Source organism: Zootoca vivipara, chromosome 1, assembly GCF_963506605.1.
Source record: "Zootoca vivipara chromosome 1, rZooViv1.1, whole genome shotgun sequence".
Classification (NCBI taxonomy): Eukaryota; Metazoa; Chordata; class Lepidosauria; order Squamata; family Lacertidae; genus Zootoca; species Zootoca vivipara.
In genome coordinates this window covers 119,210,748-119,230,308 of record NC_083276.1, presented here as the reverse complement: position 1 = coordinate 119,230,308, position 19,561 = coordinate 119,210,748, and the positions used below count along the sequence as shown (strand labels likewise).

Below are 19,561 nucleotides of genomic sequence, written 5' to 3'. Positions count from 1 at the left end.
TGAAAGAGACGCGGCCGCAGCCGCAGGGCTCCTTTCCACACAGTTAGCCTCCGTGAAGGCATCGGAGCGCTTCTGTGGCTGCGTCCCAGTCGCGGACGCTCCGATGCCTCCGTGGAGGCCTCCATAGGCCTCGGAAACCTCGGGTTACTTACTTCCGGGTTTCGATGGTTCGTAAACCGAAAGTTCGTAACCCGAGGTGTTCGTAAACCGAGGTACCACTGTACTTTAAAAAAAATATATATCCCAAATACCTACCTACCTACTTACCTACCTACCTAACCAACCACATTTGTATCCTCCTCTTCTTCCAAGGAACTGAGAACAGCATATATGGGGGGGTTCAACCTAAGTTATTATCTCTTGTGAAGTCGGTTTGACCAACACGGCTACCTACCTGTGACTGGTTGATAGTGGCTTGACCAAGACTACCTGAGATCTTTGTGGTCATTGTGATTAGGGATTTGAACTCCTGTCTGACTGGTCTAATCCCAACAATCTATTCATTGCCAGTTGCATGTAGATTCTCTGAATCACTGCTTTACTATCAAAGTTAACCTCCAAACCAACGTAGGTGGAATCGTTCTGATTGTTGTGTTGTTTAGGAATTTGCTTCCAGTGTTTACAGCTGAGTTTTGAAAATGCACATTATTCATTTAGCTTGTGTATACAGAAACACAATTTTGTTCTGAATGGAAGGTTCATGAATATATCACACAATTCGTAACGATAGAATTATGAGTAATTATAGAATTAATTCCCTCTAATGCTGTTTGGCCTGTGTTCCAGAATTGCCGAAACATTAGAATTTATGCAAGCAAGGAAACAACCGTAAGGGATTATTATAGAAATGCAGTCCATTCAGGCATCCTTCTTCATGGAACATTAGCTTCTGCTGCTGAAATGGAAAAGGAAACACAGCATTTTAAACACATAGCCATGGCTATCTGTCGTGTTGGAAATGAATGTCTTTGTGTGCCTGATTATAGGAATGAATCATGGGTACTTGCATGCCTCTAAATAATGGATTTTTCGTCTCCTCTAGGGTCCACACGGCCCTCAGGGTCCAATTGGCCCCGTGGGTGAAGAAGGGAAAAGAGGTCCTCGTGGTGACCCAGGGTCAGTTGGCCCTCCTGGACCTTTGGGAGAAAGGGTAAGGAGGAGGGGGGGAAAGGCCTAAGTGGTTTTGCCTAGGTTCTGTTCCAAAGAAAGCTCCAGGAAGGTTTCTTTTTGTTCCAGAGGCATAAAATCCACATTTTATAAACTACTGTGGTAAAATTGCAGTAACTGACAATTTGAATGTCCTGTGTCTGGATGCGGCCGGAGGATGGATGGTGGCTAACAGATTGAGGTTGAATCCTGACAAGACAGAAGTACTGTTTTGGGGGGGACAGGGGGAGGGAGGGTGTGGGGGGACTCCCTGGTCCTAAATGGGGTAAGTGTGCCCCTGAAAGACCAGGTGCACAGGCTGGAAGTCATTTTGGACTAATAGATGCCCATGGAGGCGCAGGTCAGTTGTGTCCAGGGCAGCTGTCTACCAGCTCCATCTGGTACGCAGGCTGAGACCCTACCTGCCCACGGATTGTCTTGTTAGAGTGGTGCATGCTCCAGTTATCTCCTGCTTGGATTACCACAATGCGCTCTACATGGGGCTACCTTTGAAGGTGACCTGGAAACTACAAATAATCCAGAAAGCGGCAGCTAGGCTGGTGACTGGGAGTGGCCACCGGGACCATATAACACCGGTCTTGAAAGACCTACATTGGCTCCCAGTACGTTTCCAAGCACAGTTCAAAGTGTTGGTGCTGACCTTGAAAGCCCTAAACGGCCTTGGTCCTGTATACCTGAAGGAGCATCTCCACCCCCATCATTCTGCACGGACACTGAGGTCCAGCTCTGAGGGCCTTCTGGTGGTTCCCTCACTGTGAGAAGTGAGGTTACAGGGAACCAGGCAGAGGGCCTTCTCGGTAGTGGCGCCTGCCCTGTGGAATGCCCTCCCATCAGATGTCAAGGAAACAAACAACTATCTGACTTTTAGGGGGTAGCTAGGGGTTGGGAGGGTGGACCATCCCAAGCGCCACTTTTTGGGGGGGATGATACCACGCAGCTCCAACCCTGGGTCAAGCCTGAGAGTTGGTGGCAAATTCACCGCTCTTACCTTGGTTGGGCAGTTTTGCGTGAGCATGCCTGGTTGCAGCTCCACTCCTGGGTCAAGTGTGACCCCAGGGGTGCAGTGGTTTCCCTCTGCATCCCGCCCCCCCTTAGGGGCATGCCCTGCTCCCCTGCTTTGGTTGTCGGTAGCATATGCTCTGCTGTTGATTATACTAAAAAATCTTCTGTCCATAGCTTTCTGCCACTTGGTTTCCTACAGTGAAACACTTAGTCTATCAGCAAACACGGAACACAGTTTTAGAACAGGAAAGCAATTCTGTCTCCCACAAAAAAGCACAGGCAGATAAAGGAGACTTAGGACTACACCAAATCAAATAATTTTTTATTGCCTATTTTCTTGAAGAGAGTTGGGGATAAAGTTCTCAGTTTTCTCAAATGGTGCCAGATAGATAAAGATAAGCCTGAGAAAACTGGCATTTTCTTTGAAACATGTTTTACCGAAATGGCCAAAGAGGTCTTGTTCTGTTCCTTTTTTATTGGGCAAGAATGAGTTTGAAATAGTTTTTTTTATTATTTAGTCAGGTATACTAAGTGATGTAATTGTTTTATTTTTTATTTTTAAATGTGTATGGCATGCATATTTGCTTCATGGTTTAAGCTCTAGTAGACTTTCTGAATTTATATATTTTGTTGGCATTAATATGATTCAATTGAAATATTATCGGCATGGTGAAAAATTGTATCATGTACAATAACAGTCCTCTGATAGGACTACGGCCATGAATATGTAATGTGTTTTTAAAAAGTGTAATTAATTTTTGGAGCAATCGTCATGGACCTTTGCAATTGCCAAATTACAAATGATCTGTGTTCTACATTTTGTGCAATCTGCAGTTTTGATATTATTATTTTATTATTATTTTTTACATTTCTATACCGCTTTATATTTTTAAGAAAAATCTCAAAGCGGTTTACAGCAATAAAGGTTTGCAAGCAATGTCTATATATTTAACCCATTTCTAAAAAATAAATGGCTCATCTTTGATTCTGTAGGGTCCTCCCGGAAATCGTGGCTTTCCAGGTTCTGATGGCTTGCCGGGACCAAAGGTAAGTTGGCATGAAAGGCTGTTCATAGTAGTAAGTGAAGTGAGTAGATTAAGGTACTTAATAATGGGAGGTAGGCTCAGTAGAAATGCTGGATTATCATGGTGGAATTACATGCCCCAATGCAGCCACCTGATGTCCCATATCCAAAGAAATGACACACAGCAATGGTTCGGATCAAACCAGGCCACAAATTTATTGATTGCAGATGTCAGAGGTTTGGCATAGGCATTGGGTACAACTGTTGATATCCAGCATATTTACTGGAAGTATACCTCTTGAGGTCAACCCAATGACATGGAGGTCCTATGACATATATTGAATAGGAAAACTCCTATGGGGTCACTGACTTGAGGAGTGCTATGGCCTAGCCACCATCTGGATCCCTTTAACGGGATACCCCTGAGCTGAGGAGGGTCAGGCAGAGGTTACAACCTCCTCTCCGACCAAGACTATGGCTTAAGGTAAAGGGTAAAGGGACCCCTGATCGATAGGTCCAGTCGGGGACGACTCTGGGGCTGCGGGGGTCATCTCGCTTTACTAGCCAAGGGAGCCGGCGTACAGCTTCCGGGTCATGTGGCCAGCATGACTAAGCTGCTTCTAGTGAACCAGAGTGGCTCACGGAAACACCATTTACCTTCCCACTGTAGCGGTACCTATTTATCTACCGGTACTTGCACTTTGACATGCTTTCAAACTGCTAGGTTGGCAGGAGCAGGGACCGAGCAACAGGAGCTCACCCCGTCGCGGCATTTCGAACCGCTGACCTTCTGATCTACAAGTCCTAGGCTCTGTGGTTTAACCCACAGAGCCACCCACATCCCAGAGACTAAGGCTTACCCAATGCCTAAACTGCCAAACTTATGACTGTTGCTATGAGGTAGGCAAAACCACCAAACATGGCCAATTGGTGTGGTGGAAAATTCCGATTCGGCCCCCAAATATGGTGATCAACAATGTCTATAGTGAGGTCAAGCACAGTACCAATTGCCAAAGATAAGGGAAGATGGGTGGGAGACCCAACGAAGAATGTTCTGCGGAGGAAGAGGCAGGTCAACTTATGTATCCAAGGAGCGAACCTAAGTGAAACCTGTAGGCTCAGTTGGTCCCCCCCCCCCCCCCGGGAAGAGCCTGTGTCCTAGCCCGCCCATGATTGGCCAGTTTGCAGGCAGGCTTGCATCCGAATTCCTGGCTAGCGTGGAAGACCATTTGGCTCCTTGCTGGCTGGGAAACCCCACAGTTGCACTACATCACAGGGCACTGGCGGAGGAAGGGGATGCGGTGGGTACGGTCCACTCCGGGTGTCATCCCTGAGTGGGGGTGACATTGCTGTGCCACCCCCCCCCAGGACGTTCGCTACCTCTGGAACAGGGAGAAGTGTGCCGGGCCAGACCTTTAAGAGTAAGCAGACTTCTTTGACATATATACAGTCGTACCTTGGAAGTCGAACAGAATCTTATCCAGAAGTCCGTTTGACTTCCAAAACGTTCAGAAACCAAAGCACTGCTTCTGATTGGCTGCAAGAAGCTCATACAGTCAATCAGAAGCTCCGTCGGATGTTCGGGTTCCAAAGAAAGTTCGCAAACCGGAACACTCACTTCCGGGTTTGTGGCATTCGGGAGCCAAAATGTCAGAGTACCAAGGCGCTCAGGATCCAAGGTACAACTGTATAGTTATTTGTCCCTTCTCAGCGCATCTCCATTAGCACGAAATCCTATGTTGTTAATAGAGCGCATGTTAGAGTGCATAGGTATTTGCCCACATATTTGTTTTTGCTTCAAAATACTTTTGGCCTGCCTTTTTTCACTGGCCAATAGAATTTCTGAGGAAAACAAGTGATTTTTAAATGAATTTTGGGTTGGCTTGATGGTAAAATACCTCTCAGAAATAAAATCCTGTGGTACACACACTCACACTCCCTTTAATTATGTCCACCATTGACTAACGTGACTTGGCTTTCCCTTGCAGGGCGCTCAAGGAGAACGTGGTTCTGCAGGGGCTTCTGGTCCTAAAGGAAGTCAAGGTGATCCCGGTCGAACAGGAGAACCAGGCCTCCCAGGTGCCAGGGTAAGGGAACTCGCTTGTCTCATTTCCAAGGGACAGAGGTGAATGGTCAGTTCAGGAAGTCTAAAGCTTAGACTGATTTGAGAGGGCACACCAACATTTTCTTTTGGCCAAATCATTTTTATTTTCTGCTGGTAAAATCTGCTAGGCATTTCATTGGCTGGTAACGTAAAAGAAGTTTTAGTGGGAGAATTCCGGACATCATATAGAGAGAGAGGTATAGATTTCTTCAGTCTGTGGAATTGTGTGGAGGCCTTTATAAATGTTAGTCTTTTTTATAGCTCAATATGGTGACAGCCATAGCTAAAATAATGTGATAATACACATTATGATGTGTATATTATGCACAATTGACGGCGTGAAGGTCCTTTTGGACCCAGAAAAAGGGAGAAAGGGATAGAACGGGGCAGAACAAGGGCAGGGCGAGGCAGAGCGCAATGGGGGGGGGCACACACGGGGGCTGGAAATGAAACCCCTGCATGAAACGGTTGCCTCCTGTATTATGAAAATGTCTAAATATGCCTTATGAATATATGTGACTGGGAGCTGAATCTCGCAGTCAAGTGCTGAAGCGGACACTGTTTTGTAATATCTTCTTTTTATAGGGCCTTACAGGGAATCCAGGTGTTTCAGGCCCAGAAGGAAAATCTGGACCCTTGGTAAGTACATTTAGACATCTCTAGGGGGTGGGATTTGGTTGCCTGTGCTCTGGACTTCCGCTTGGTGCTGACCTTTAAAGCCCTAAACGGCCTCGGCCCAAGGAGCCGAGGAGCTGAAGGAGCGTTTACCTGAAGGAGCGTTTCCACTCCCATCATTCAGCCCAGACACTGAGGTCCAGTGCTGAGGGCCTTCTGATGGTTCCCTCACTGTGAGAAGTGAGGTTACAGGGAACCGGGCAGAGGGCCTTCTCGGTAGTGGCGCCTGCCCTGTGGAACGCCCTCCCATCAGATGTCAAAGACTTTTAGAAGACATCTGAAGGCAGCCCTGTTTAGGGAAGCTTTTAATGACTGATGTTTTAATGTGTTTTTAATCTTTTGTTGGAAGCCAACCAGAGTGGCTGGGGAAACCCAGCCAGGTGGGCGGGGTAGAAATATATTATTATTATTATTAATTATTATTATTATTATTATTATTATTATTATTATTATTATTTATAAACTTTTATGCTGGCTAAAGTTTTCAGTTTAAGGTTGCTTCCAGATGGGGGCATAATATTGCAGTTGGGTCATTCTGATATTGCAAAAAGGTTGTCAGCCGCAGGTGGTGGGTTGTTGTCATGGTTTGTGCAGTGGTTCTGAAAGCAATGTGCATGTAGCAGTCTTTAAGGGAAGAAATCGGACCAATTTTGTTTAATATTTCAGCATTAAATGCTTGGGTTTGTTGTTGGTTTTTTTTGCAGGGAGCTTCAGGAGAAGATGGCCGACCAGGCCCAGCAGGTCCAATAGGAATTCGAGGCCAGCCAGGTAGCATGGGTCTCCCTGGGCCAAAAGGCAGTAGTGTACGTATTATTTCTTTATCTACAAGGTATTTTTGAAAGTGGTTTTTGAAAGTATTTTTGAAAGTGGGGATCGAACCGGCAACCATGACGTTATCAGCACCACGCTCTCACCTACTGAGCTATCCAGACATGGACTGTCCATCCATCCATCCATCCATCCATCCATCCATCCATCCATCTGTCTATTCCTGAGCAATGCTGTGAACGTCCTGCTAGTGTCTTAATAGTTTACACTGATATTTCAAGCTGGCTACATTTTGACTTACAATAATATAAACATAAATAATATACTCTCCCCCTTTTTTGCAAATTAGGGAGACCCTGGAAAACCTGGAGAAGCAGGCAATGCTGGTGTCCCAGGGCAGAGAGTAAGTATTATTATTTTTAAGTATTTTTCATTCTCTAAATACAACAACCTTTCACTTTGCCATAGACACTTATGCATATGTGTTCGCCAAATCAGTATTCTTTTATTATATTATTTTAGGGAGCTCCTGGAAAAGATGGTGAAGTTGGCCCTGCTGGTCCCGTTGGTCCACCTGTAAGTTTCCAAGCAAAGCTATATGACTAAACTATTCTGGTATCCATTGTTTGGCATGAATGCTCCCCCAAAGTAAGAATACTGGTCATACTACGAATTTTCTACTTTGGTGACATAATTTGAGCTATTTGTCCACACAAATGTATATGTCCGATTCTCTGATACATTTGTGTTTTTTTAAAATATATGTCTATTGGAAGGATTATGGGATGGGACATTCATGAATACGGACATATGTCAAAATGTGACATAGGTTGGAGCGAAGACCAAGAGGCATAGGACTGCTGTATGAGCAGGTGGAAGACAAAGACTGCAGATATACAAGAGGTTAAAAATATCACTAGGGGAATCTTTCCAGTTTCTCACGCCTCTTGTAACATTGTCAAAATTAGGACAGGTGTCTTATTCTATTCCTGCTGTTGACTACCGACACTTAAGCAATATATTTTAGAGTTGTCTGCAGACCACAAGATTAAGTTTGGACCCCAATTTGATGCTTTGAAAAACTGACCGATTTTGTCTGTAACCCTTTGGAGGCTGCCCAGTTTGAGTCTGGTCCAACCCCCATTTTGGAAAGAAAGACGAAAAACCGAGTCTCTGTGCCTCCCCTTTCACTATTATAGGGATTTATTCATTTTTTAAACGTGGTTATACTTTTCATTTTCTTTTGACAGCCTTTGATTGTATTTTCAAACACAGTTGCCTCTCCTGGGTGGGTGAAGCCTGCCAAATTACAGGCAAATAGGTCCAAGAGTTTCGGTGCTGAGTAGCTTTACACACACACACACACACACACACACACACACACACACACACGTGAAAACATTTTAAATTGGGTTAACTCTGCAGCCTTGACAACTCATTCTGAGACATGGGCGTAGCCAAGGGAGCGGGCAGGGGGCAGCTGCTGCCCCCCCAATCAATACAAATCAACACAAATCTGAGGTTTTGTCCCCCCCTAACAAAAGCCTGCCCCCCCCAACAAAAATCCTGGCTACACCCATGTTTCAGGAGGTAAAATCTTGCCAGGTTTCAGAAGAATAGCTGCAGTGGTTTTCATACAAGGGTAGTGGGAGTGGTTAAAAATGATCCACTTAAACTTCCCGGATGTGAGGGACAGGGGATATCGCGAAGTCCCTCCCCTCCTGAGTTCAAGCCAATCCCCGAGCACAGGGGGAAGCAGAGAGAGTTCCGATTCCAGTGGGGAAGCAGGAAGTCGTGTCCGAGGCTCAGGCAAGGTAGAGGAGCCAGGGTCCCAGGTGGGACAGGAAGGGGCGAATAAGGGCGGGAGACCCATCCCCCCAACTCCGGAATTACGCAGAAAGAGGAGGGGAAAGAGGATGGGTCTGCCAAAGCTTTTGTGTTGGAGAAAGACGCGCCAAAAGCCATTAGGAGGTTCTGAAACCGACTGACCACATCACTCCGTGTAAATAGCAATGACTTAAGCACTGTAAATACGCAGCACCAATAAAAGAATAAAATGCAGAGCTGCGTAGCGTCGTTACTCTGAAGTAGTCCACTCCGGCCACTGTGACAGCAACCTCCTAATCCTTTTTGGGCTACTTTGGAGTTGCCGGGATGAGCGTGTCAGAGGCGGAGAGATGGCGGCAGATCGCGGAGCAAGCCCAGCAAGAACTGCAGCAGCTGTCGCTGCAGGCGCAGGGGGAATTGAAGGCAGCTAAAGAAGAGACTAAGAAGGTCCAGGACGACCGGCTACAACTTGCGGAACAGGTGAGAGCGCTACAGGAAAGAGAGCAGGAATTAAGGGCGGTGGCGGTAGACCTCCAAAACAAGCTGGATGCAGAGAAAAACAAGGCGGGAGGGGCACCCCAAGTCCAAGTGCTGCCAGGAAGGAGAGCCGGGACGCTAGTAAGCAAGTTCAATGGAGACCCGAAGGAATATCAGGGCTTTGAGACTGAGATTGTGTATGCTCTTGAGCTGCACCACGATGAGTTCCCTGATGATGAGCACAGGGTAGCGTTTATTGTGGAGCACCTTACCGGGGCAGCCAGGGAGTGGCTAAGACCGTGAATTGCAACAAAGAATCCTTGCATGAAGAATGTCAAACTATTTCTAGAAGGTTTGAAAACGATGTATTCGTCCGATAGTCATATGGACCAGACTAAGGAGGAACTTCATAATTTACGCCAAGGAAATATGACAGTTCGCGCGTATTGGGCGAAATTCACCATGCTGGTGCACAGATTGGGGTGGGAACTAGAGTCACCCCCAATGCAAGCGGCGTTCTACTTGGGGTTGCATGAGGAGGTGAAGGATGAGCTCTCGAGAGGTCCAAAGCCCAGTAATATGGATCAGCTGAGCAAAGCGGCTCTGGCGGTGGGGGTGAGACAGGAATCCCGGTGGAGCGACAAGCAAGCAACGCGCGCAAAGCGGGCTTGGTTCCCACGGTCGCAGGAGAAGCCACTCCCCCAACAACCCTTTCAAGCCACGCCTGGGGCCAGTCAGGACCAGGAACCCATGCAGATTGATAGCGCGCGCGGGCTTTTCAAACCCCAGCGGCGCCAAGACGCAAGGAGGGAAGGGGTGGGAATTGCTTTCTCTGCAACTCCCCCCAGCATCTCGTCAGAGACTGCCCACATCGCAGGGAGTGGCAAGGAAAGGCGGGAACGGTTGTGCCCTCCCCCACTGACGCAGCACCACAGCAGGGAAACGGGAAAGCCTGGCTGCAGGAGACAAGGGGCAGCAGCCAGGCACAGTCAGCAGACAACAGCCCCAGCCCACCCACCCGCACAGAGAGGAGCAGAGCCAGCCCACCCCTCCCAGAGCAGGAGTGGTTCTAGAAGTGACGCTCACGCTCCCAAATGGCTATCCCCTGACGGTCCTCGCCCTAATTGACAGTGGTGCCTCAGCGAACTTCTTCTCGAGAAACTTTGCAGAAGAGCACCAGATCCAGCTTCTGCAGCTGGATTTTCCCCTGCACGTGGCAACCATTGACGGCAGAGAGCTGCTGGGAGGGGCCATCACTCATCAACCCCCCCCCCCATGAGAATGACGGTGGGAAGGCACTCAGAGACACTGGCATTCAACGTCACAACCATCTCAGACCCCCCCATCGTCTTGGGCATGAGCTGGCTGGCGCGCCATGACCCCTCCATAAGTTGGCACCAGAGATGCATCACTTTTGGATCGGACTTTTGCCTGGAAAATTGCATGCAGCACCAACCCGGGGAGGGGCCTCCGATAGCCACGGTGGCCACCATGCACGTCAAAGGGGGTGAGGCGATACCCAAGCCGTACTGGGACCTGCAGGAGGTCTTCAGCGAAGCGGAGTCCGACCACCTACCCCCACACAGGCCTTTTGACTGCCAGATCAACCTGGTGCCAGGGGCAACTATACCCCCGGCCAAGCTGTACGCCATGTCAGACCAGGAACTGGAGGATCTGCGCGCTTTCATCGACAAGAACCTCAAGCGGGGGTTCATCAGAGAAAGCAAGGCAGCAGGGGGCAGCCCGGTCTTCTGGGTGGACAAGAAAGACACGCAACAGCGCCGTCTGGTGGTGGATTTTAGACGGCTGAATTCAGTGACAGAGCCAGTGGCTTTCCCCATGCCCAGAGTGGATGATCTCCTGACAGCGGCACGCAGGGGCAAGATTTTCACCAAGCTAGACCTGAGGGGGGCGTACAACTTGATCAGGATCCGGGAAGGCGATGAATGGAAAACCACGATGTTCACGCCTCTGGGCTCTTTTGAATATCTGGTGATGCCCTTCGGGTTGCAAGGGGGCTCAGCATGCTTCCAGGCCTTCATGCACCACGTCCTGGGGTCCCTCCTCTTCAGGAAATGCTTGGTCTTCCTGGATGACATCCTTATTTACTCCAATGACCCAGTGCAGCATGTGAAAGATGTCAGGGAGGTGTTGCAGCGCCTGAAGGAGAACCACCTGTATGTGAAGCTGGAGAAGTGCAAGTTTCACACCAAGGAGGTGGACTTCCTGGGCTACAAGCTGTCAGACAAGGGGCTGGCGATGGACAAGGACAAGGTGCAGGCCATCCTGGACTGGCACAGCCCCAGGACGCGCAAAGATGCCCAACGCCTACTAGGCTTCGCCAACTTCTACAGGAAGTTCATCAAGAACTTCTCTCGCGTTACGGCTCCCATCACTGACTGCCTGAGAGGCAAGCAGAAGTTCAGGTGGACACCAGAGGCGCAAGCAGCGTTCGAAAGCCTCAAGAGGGTGTTCGCCTCAGACCAGAACCTGTTCCACGTGGTTCAGGACGCGCCCCTACGCGTGGAGACAGATGCTTCTGATAAAGCTGTGGGCGCCATTTTGTTGCAACTGGACGCCAACAGAGAGTGGAGACCCTGTGCCTTCTTCTCCAGGAAGTTGACCCAGCCAGAGCGAAACTACACAGTGTTTGATCGGGAACTTCTTGCGATCCACGCTGCGTTCCAGCACTGGAGACACTTCCTGGTGGGCGCCAAGCACCCCATCCAGGTGTGCACAGACCACAAGAACCTGGAGTTCTGGAGAACTGCCAGGGTGCTCAACCAGCGGCAGATACGGTGGGCAGAGTTCTTCTCGAACTTCAACTTCTCCATACACTACATCCCGGGAGAGCAGAATGTCAGGGCGGATGCCCTCTCCCGCAAGCCAGAGTACATGGAGGAGGAGGCGCCACCGGCACCCAGGCACATTTTCCCCCCGTCAGCATGGTCCTGCGGAGCAGCAGTGGTGAGCGAGGCAGAACTCACAGCACTGACGGCAGCGGATGAATTTGCCAACCGCATCTTCAGAGAACTGAGAGGGGGGGGGAGCAGGCAAAAGACTTTGCAGAACGCAGGGGGCTGCTTTTCTACAAGGGTGCACTGTACCTGCCCACCACCCAGCTTAGACGTACGGTCCTCAAGCAGATGCACGACAACCCAACGGCGGGTCACTTTGGGAGGGACAAAACCACTCACCTAGTCATGAGACACTTCTGGTGGCCAGGGGTGCGGGAAGATGTTCGAGACTATGTAAGGGGCTGTGACACCTGCCAGCGGGCAAAGGTGGTCAGAGCAGCGCCACCGGGATTGCTGGAGCCCTTAGCCACGCCACACAGGCCGTGGGAAGTGGTGTCCATGGACTTCATCACAGATCTGCCTTCTTCCAGGGGCAAGACCGCAGTGTTGGTGGTGGTGGACCTCATGTCCAAAATGTGCCATTTTATACCGTGTGCCAGGGCGGTCTCTGCAGAAGAGACAGCCAAACTGTTTGTGGATCACGTATTCAGACTGCATGGATTACCCTTAAGGGTTATTTCGGATCGTGGCCGCCAATTTGTTTCCAGGTTCTGGCGGCGGCTCATGAACCTCCTGCAGGTGGAGGTCAGCTTGTCGACGGCTAGACACCCGCAGACCAATGGACAGGCGGAGAGGGTCAACGCCATTCTGCAGCAGTACCTGAGATGTTACGTCAGCCAGAGGCAAACGGACTGGGTGGATCGCCTGCCACTGGCAGAATTTGCCTACAACAATGCGGTGCACGTCTCCACAGGGGTGTCGCCCTTTAAGGCCAATTACGGGCGTGACCTCAGATCTTTCCCTGAGAGGGAGGGGGAGGAGGAGGAGGAGGGCCCACAGGCTGAGGATTGGGCAGAGGAACTGGAGACGGTGCACCAGCAGCTCAGAGAACACTTGGAGAGAGCCAAGGAAGCGTACAAGAGGGGGGCAGATCGCCACAGGCGACCGGGGGAGGTCATTAGGGTGGGGGACAAAGTTTGGTTGTCCTCGGAGGGCCTTCCCATCAGAGGGCGATGCAAAAAGCTGGCGCCCAGAAGGTTGGGCCCCTTCACGGTCACGCAACAGGTCAACCCGGTGGCATACAGGCTGGCACTGCCAGAGGACATGAGGGTGCACCCAGTGTTTCATAGATCGCTGCTGTCGCCGTACAGGGAAAGCAGCAGGCTCCGAGACAGCGAACAAACCCCTGAGGGAGGGGGGGAGAGGGAAGGCAGGGAGCAACTCAATGAGGCCACAGCCATCCTGGATTCAAGGTGGGGGGTGGGGGGACTGGAGTACCTCATGGCATGGGAGGATGCTCCACCGTCCCAGAATGAATGGGTCCCAGCCACTCAGATACAGGAGGAATTCCTGGTAGAAGAATTTCACGCCCTCTTTCCCCATAGACCCAAGCCATGGCACATGGAAAGGGAGGGGGAGGGGGAGGAAGCACGGGAGAGCAGTTCACCATGGCGCTGGGAAGCGGAGTTTGAGGAACCAGAGGATGAGGTATGGGTGTCACCGAGATCCACCCAGTCAGAGGAAGGAGCAGATTGGCAGAACATTTTTACCCCCACCAGCTCTGACGCCACAGACTTTTTGGGATTCCCGTCCTCCCAGGCGGAAGGGGGGGGCTTGCAGGACTGGGGGGAGGTGTTCACACCAACGGGCTCGGAAAGCACTGAGTTCTTAGGCTTCCAGTCGTCACCGACACCTGGGGGGGACCTGGGGAGGGGTGAAGGAGAGCTTGGGAGGGGGGTGGATGTGAGGGACAGGGGATATCGCGAAGTCCCTCCCCTCCTGAGTTCAAGCCAATCCCCGAGCACAGGGGGAAGCAGAGAGAGTTCCGATTCCAGTGGGGAAGCAGGAAGTCGTGTCCGAGGCTCAGGCAAGGTAGAGGAGCCAGGGTCCCAGGTGGGACAGGAAGGGGCGAATAAGGGCGGGAGACCCATCCCCCCAACTCCGGAATTACGCAGAAAGAGGAGGGGAAAGAGGATGGGTCTGCCAAAGCTTTTGTGTTGGAGAAAGACGCGCCAAAAGCCATTAGGAGGTTCTGAAACCGACTGACCACATCACTCCGTGTAAATAGCAATGACTTAAGCACTGTAAATACGCAGCACCAATAAAAGAATAAAATGCAGAGCTGCGTAGCGTCGTTACTCTGAAGTAGTCCACTCCGGCCACTGTGACACCTACTGTTTTAGTAAAGAATACAATTGTTTGTTTCTTTTTAGGGACTAGCAGGAGAAAGAGGGGAACAAGGTCCCCCGGGTCCTACAGGTTTCCAGGTGAGTATTTATCAAATTTATTTTCAATTTAACTTACCGAAGGGCTTTTCAGTGCACACGACATTAAATAAAAGAATGAAATATCAACTAAAATAATTTTTAAAAGCCATGTTCGTAAAGCACCCCATGCTTTCTTAACCCTAGTCGCTGCCAGTGTAGTGCAAACGTATCATGTAATTGGGAAATATCTAATAATGGCAATATTCACAGCAGAGAAGTTAGCCTGGAGAACGCTTCTATTGGTATCTTCATTAGATTCACTTGGGATGGAACTAGAAGGGCTCTCAACTAGTCATGGATATTGCAATGGGACATGGGAAGGAAGGTGGCCAGAATACCACTCAGGACCCTTTTAGGAGGGTTGACAATGAATTAAAACAATTTCTAGCATGAAAAGTCCTCTTTCATTGTATTTTCATTCTTTCTTAAATTTACACACCAGATGCAACCTAGCCTCAGACCAGCATGCTCTTATGGATTGTAATTTGTCCTGGTTGATTAAAATTGACACTCACTGATGGGAATCTGTGGTCCGTGAGCCAAATTGGGCTCAATGGGCCTCCCAATTTTGCCTGTATGGCTACTTTGGGCTGGCCATGACACCTGCCACTCACCTGACATCGTATGACATCAGGCACGGGGCAGAAAAAGACGCCGTTGCAAAGGAACAATAGGAAGCCTTAGAGTATGCTCCTTATTGTTCCTTTGCAGCACTGATTTGCACCAAGATAATAATAATAATAATAATAATAATAATAATAATAATAATAATAATAATATATTTAAACCCTGCCCTCCCCAGTGAGAGCTGGGCTCAGGGCGGCTGACATCAATAAAGTTACAATAAAATGTAAAAGAAAGAAAAACAATTGATTAATTGATTAAAATTCAGATTAAAATACAATTTAGATTTTAAAATGTTTTAAAATGCAGCCTCATTTTAAAATGGCCCAAATCAAAACCCAAAGGCCAGGCGGAACAGCTCCGTCTTGCAGGCCCTGCGGAAAGATGTCAAATCCTGCAGGACCCTGGTCTCCTGTGAGAGAGACCAGCAACTATTGAAAAAGCAACTATTGCTGTTTTTTGTAACGTGATTGTATCTACCTGACATCATATAACATCAAGTGATTGGCATGTAGACAGCCCCATCCACCTGTCCAGTGCTCCGGATGAAAGTCGTTCCCCAGCCCTGAGTTAAAAAATTATCAAACTGATAATGTTTTGCAGCCCTATCATAAAAAATGTCAACTTTCATATCATGTGAAGAGGAGGTACTTTACCAAAAGTGGAACAATCCATTACATTTTTCAGTTTAAATATGCAGTGGGGCTGATATCTTACAGTGGTACCTCGGTTTATGAACACAATTGGTTCCAGAAGTCTGTTCATAAACTGAAGCATTCATAAACTGAAGCGAACTTTCCCATTGAAAGTAATGGAAAGTGGATTAAATCGTTCCAGATGGGTCCGCGGCATTCGTAAACCCAAAATTTGTAAACCGAGGTGTTCATAAACCGAGGTTCCACTGTATCACCATTACGGGATGCAAGTACATTTCTTTTCTCAGGTTACCTATGATTGCTCTGTTGCAGTGGTTTCCAACTGGTGGTCCGTGGACCCCAAGGGGTCTATGTAACCCATCCAGGTACATACCCGTCAACTGTCCAAGACACCCCATTTGGGGGGGCTGTGCTCTCACACGAGAGCATGGTGCCCCAAAATGCATACAAGTGTGAGGATGCACGTCTTGTGTTAGATCGTGTGGCTCATGTAACTCAGGCAGGAGTGTGACGCAGAAGACACACATCCTGGTTTTGCACATAACAAAAACTACCACAGAGATGTCAACATTTTCAAAAGTAGAGGGTCCATGGCTTGGTTTTTGAAAAACAGGGGGTCCGCAGTACTTAGCTAATTGGAAACCACTATCCTGTTCTATTCCATATAAAATACCAGAGACAATCCTTCCATTGTGTTTTCCTAGATGTCCAGTGACCTTTCTACTCATTTCCCCCACAGGGCTTACCTGGTCCTCCGGGTCCTCCAGGTGAGGGTGGAAAGCCAGGTGATCAGGTAACTATGTTTTAACTTCCTTCCCCCTCTTCCTGTGGTTCCTTAAATTTATTTTTTTCATATCTTCTGCATATCCAAATTAATTTAACTTACTCATTTAATTATCTACTGTAAATATATACTCTTATAAAACTGCAGGTTATTACAATAATAATCCTGCTAATGTTTTTATCTGTTTACAATTTATCTGCAAGTAGTCAATAAACCACTTCCATTCTTTTCTAAAAAGTTTGTTATCTTGATTTCTGATTCTTCTGGTAAGTTCCGCGATTTCTGCATATTCCATAAGTTTTTGTATCCATTCTTCCTTTACTGTGACTTCTGCTTCTTTCCATTTGGGGGCAAGTAACATTCTTGCTGCTGTAGTAGCATACACACATAAATTTCTACACAATTTAGGTAGTTCTGTCCCTATAATTCCCAAAAGAAAAGCTTCTGGGATTTTTAAAATAACATTTATTCTGAACATACTTTTCAATTCATTATATATCATTTCCCAGTAAGCTTTAACAAAGTTTGAAATGTTAAATTAATGAAATGTATAAATTTGAAAAGTATAAATAAAAAAACCAAAAACAAATAAACAATGTTTTAACTTGCCATTCACACGTTAGGTTGCTTTATAACATTCTTTTGTCATATCACACGTTGTAGTGCAATATCTTCTGAGTTTACAATATGAACCAATTCCTCATATTTTTTGGGCTGGTATATTTTCAGCATGAACAACTTCACTTCAGAACAATGCTTTTACAGCCAACCTAATAATGATGAAATAGAAAGAAAGAGTTTCCCTGGATTTTCTCTGTTTAGTAGTCAGTAATGATTTATTTGCTCTCCTCTTATAGGGTGTTCCTGGTGACCCTGGAGTTACAGGCCCTTTGGGTCCAAGGGTAAGTTGTGCTTTTGGTTTTGTTCTGAAACTGTTAACCATAGTTTCTTGGTTCAGCCAAAAAGGTAAACCAGTGCTTTTTTTCTAGAAAAAGAGGTGCCGGAACTCACCATGAACGCCCCACTTGTTCTCTTATAATGGCAATGGCGCCCATCTGAGAGGTGCTGGAACTGAGTTTTTTCCAGTTGAAAAAGAAAAAAAGCCCTGAGGGAAACTATAGTTAATGGAACACCTCCTAGTTTGTTTGGTCATTCACATGAAGGTCAAAGCGAAATATGATTGTCTGAATATGACTCTTGTATTTTCAGTTTGTTCATATGTCTATATGTTTACACTGCTAATTACATTTCTATACCATTTTTCCTCCATGGAACTTAAAGCAGCACACATGCGGCTGCACTCCCAAGCTAATCTCCCATTCAGGTACTGGCTAAGCCTAGATCTTCTTAGCTTTAGAGATGAAAGTAGATCAGGTGGCAGCAAACCACTCTCTGTGACCCAGTGTGGTGTCACAGTTTCAACTAGTAATGCAGCAACTCGTGGCAGTTGTGATGAACTCTTTGACTTACCATTTGTTGCCATATGAGGCCTTTGCATAAAATGTGCAGTGTCATCTGAAACGTTTCTGCTCTGTGATTAATATATAGTACCGGTACTAAACCACGTTTCCCTTATTGATTGCCTTTTCACTGGTGAGGGAACTCGCACCTGTTTCTTGTGCAAGGGAGTGAGTGAAAGGGGAAATGCAGGCCTAGCATAATATGCTGTTCAAAAAGTCACCAGTGTTGTTGTTGTTGTTTAGTCGTTTAGTCGTGTCCGACTCTTCGTGACCCCATGGACCATAGCACGCCAGGCACTCCTGTCTTGCACTGCCTCCCGTAGTTTGGTCAAACTCATGTTCGTAGCTTCGAGAACACTGTCCAACCATCTTGTCCTCTGTCGTCCCCTTCTCCTAGTGCCCTCAATCTTTCCCAACATCAGGGTCTTTTCCAAGGATTCTTCTCTTCTCATGAGGTGGCCAAAGTATTGGAGCCTCAGCTTCACGATCTGTCCTTCCAGGGAGCACTCAGGGCTGATTTCCTTAAGAATGGATAGGTTTGATCTTCTAGCAGTCCATGGGACTCTCAAGAGTCTCCTCCAGCACCATTAACCAGTGTTAATGATGGATTATTCTTTAAGCTCTATTTTTGTACAACTCATAGCCCCATGTCTCCTTGTCCTGTAATAATTATGAGCCTTACAGACAGCAAACCTACAGATAATTGCTAATATGTCTATTTCCAGGGTGAACGTGGCAATCCAGGTGAGAGAGGAAATCCAGGATCATCTGGTCTTCAGGGGGAAAAGGGAATGGCTGGAGGTCAAGGTCCTGATGGTCCAAAGGTAATTTTGTGTATGTGTGTCCCCTATTCAAAACTGACTTAAGGGCAAACCAGCATGGACAAAACAATTTTCTTATGTTCTGGAAAAATCCAGGAAGATGCTGGCCAAATGATGATCCTATCAAATTTTAGTAGGTGATTAAGGAATCTGACAATACAAAGGAAAGTTAAATATTAAAGGACAATTTAAAGCATCCTTTTCATATAATGGTATGGTGGAAGTATTTCCTGTCTTAAGCTTGGTACAGATGTGGCCCACATCATGTGGGCCTTCTTTCATATTGCACAGCTAACCAAGGTAGCTGACATTGCTTTGCAAAAATGTTTATAATTTACTGGCCCACAAAAATGGCGACTTGCTCTTTGTGTGCACCTGTGTTGCCTGTGCTTTAAAAGAAAAAAGAAGCAGTTCTCTTCTAGTTTAAACAAACTTCCCTGCTTGGTCACTCATAGGCAATTCTTGCTCACCACTGGCAATTGTATGTCTGTCTACAAGCCTGGACTAAAGAGTGCAGCTGTGATTTTAACCCCCACCCCCAAATTGGCAGAATAGCCCCAAATTTAGTAGTATTATATCATTAACCTCAGGAGAAATCTACTTAGCTCCCTGTTGCTCAGGAGCCATGCATTTATGTAATCCATTCATTTCTTGTTTATAACCCACATTTTCTAGGGATATGTGACTAGATTGGTTTTGCGAGTTTGTGGCTTTGCCCAGCCAAACACAAACTTCCAGCCATATATTGTGATCTGCTCTTTATATAGTATTAGTTAGGCAGTAAAACAGGTTAGATTTTCCAACCTTGGCGTGTTGCCATTTGTGGCTGGTGGGATTCATTCTTACTGGTGGGCCATGGATTGGGAGGATTTGGACTCTAGGTTTAGC

General features: G+C 47.4%; 1 protein-coding gene across 1 annotated transcript in view; it reads left to right on the top strand.

Annotated features, from left to right (window-relative positions):
• COL5A2 (collagen type V alpha 2 chain) overlaps positions 1–19,561 on the top strand; it is a 186,812-nt gene that overhangs the window by 141,498 nt on the left and 25,753 nt on the right. The window contains exons 23-33 of the mRNA XM_035135854.2: positions 1,043–1,150; positions 3,163–3,216; positions 5,182–5,280; positions 5,883–5,936; positions 6,677–6,775; positions 7,090–7,143; positions 7,263–7,316; positions 14,275–14,328; positions 16,348–16,401; positions 17,250–17,294; positions 18,578–18,676. Coding sequence (XP_034991745.1) covers positions 1,043–1,150; positions 3,163–3,216; positions 5,182–5,280; positions 5,883–5,936; positions 6,677–6,775; positions 7,090–7,143; positions 7,263–7,316; positions 14,275–14,328; positions 16,348–16,401; positions 17,250–17,294; positions 18,578–18,676 — 774 coding nt within the window. The remainder of the gene's footprint in view (positions 1–1,042; positions 1,151–3,162; positions 3,217–5,181; positions 5,281–5,882; positions 5,937–6,676; positions 6,776–7,089; positions 7,144–7,262; positions 7,317–14,274; positions 14,329–16,347; positions 16,402–17,249; positions 17,295–18,577; positions 18,677–19,561) is intronic.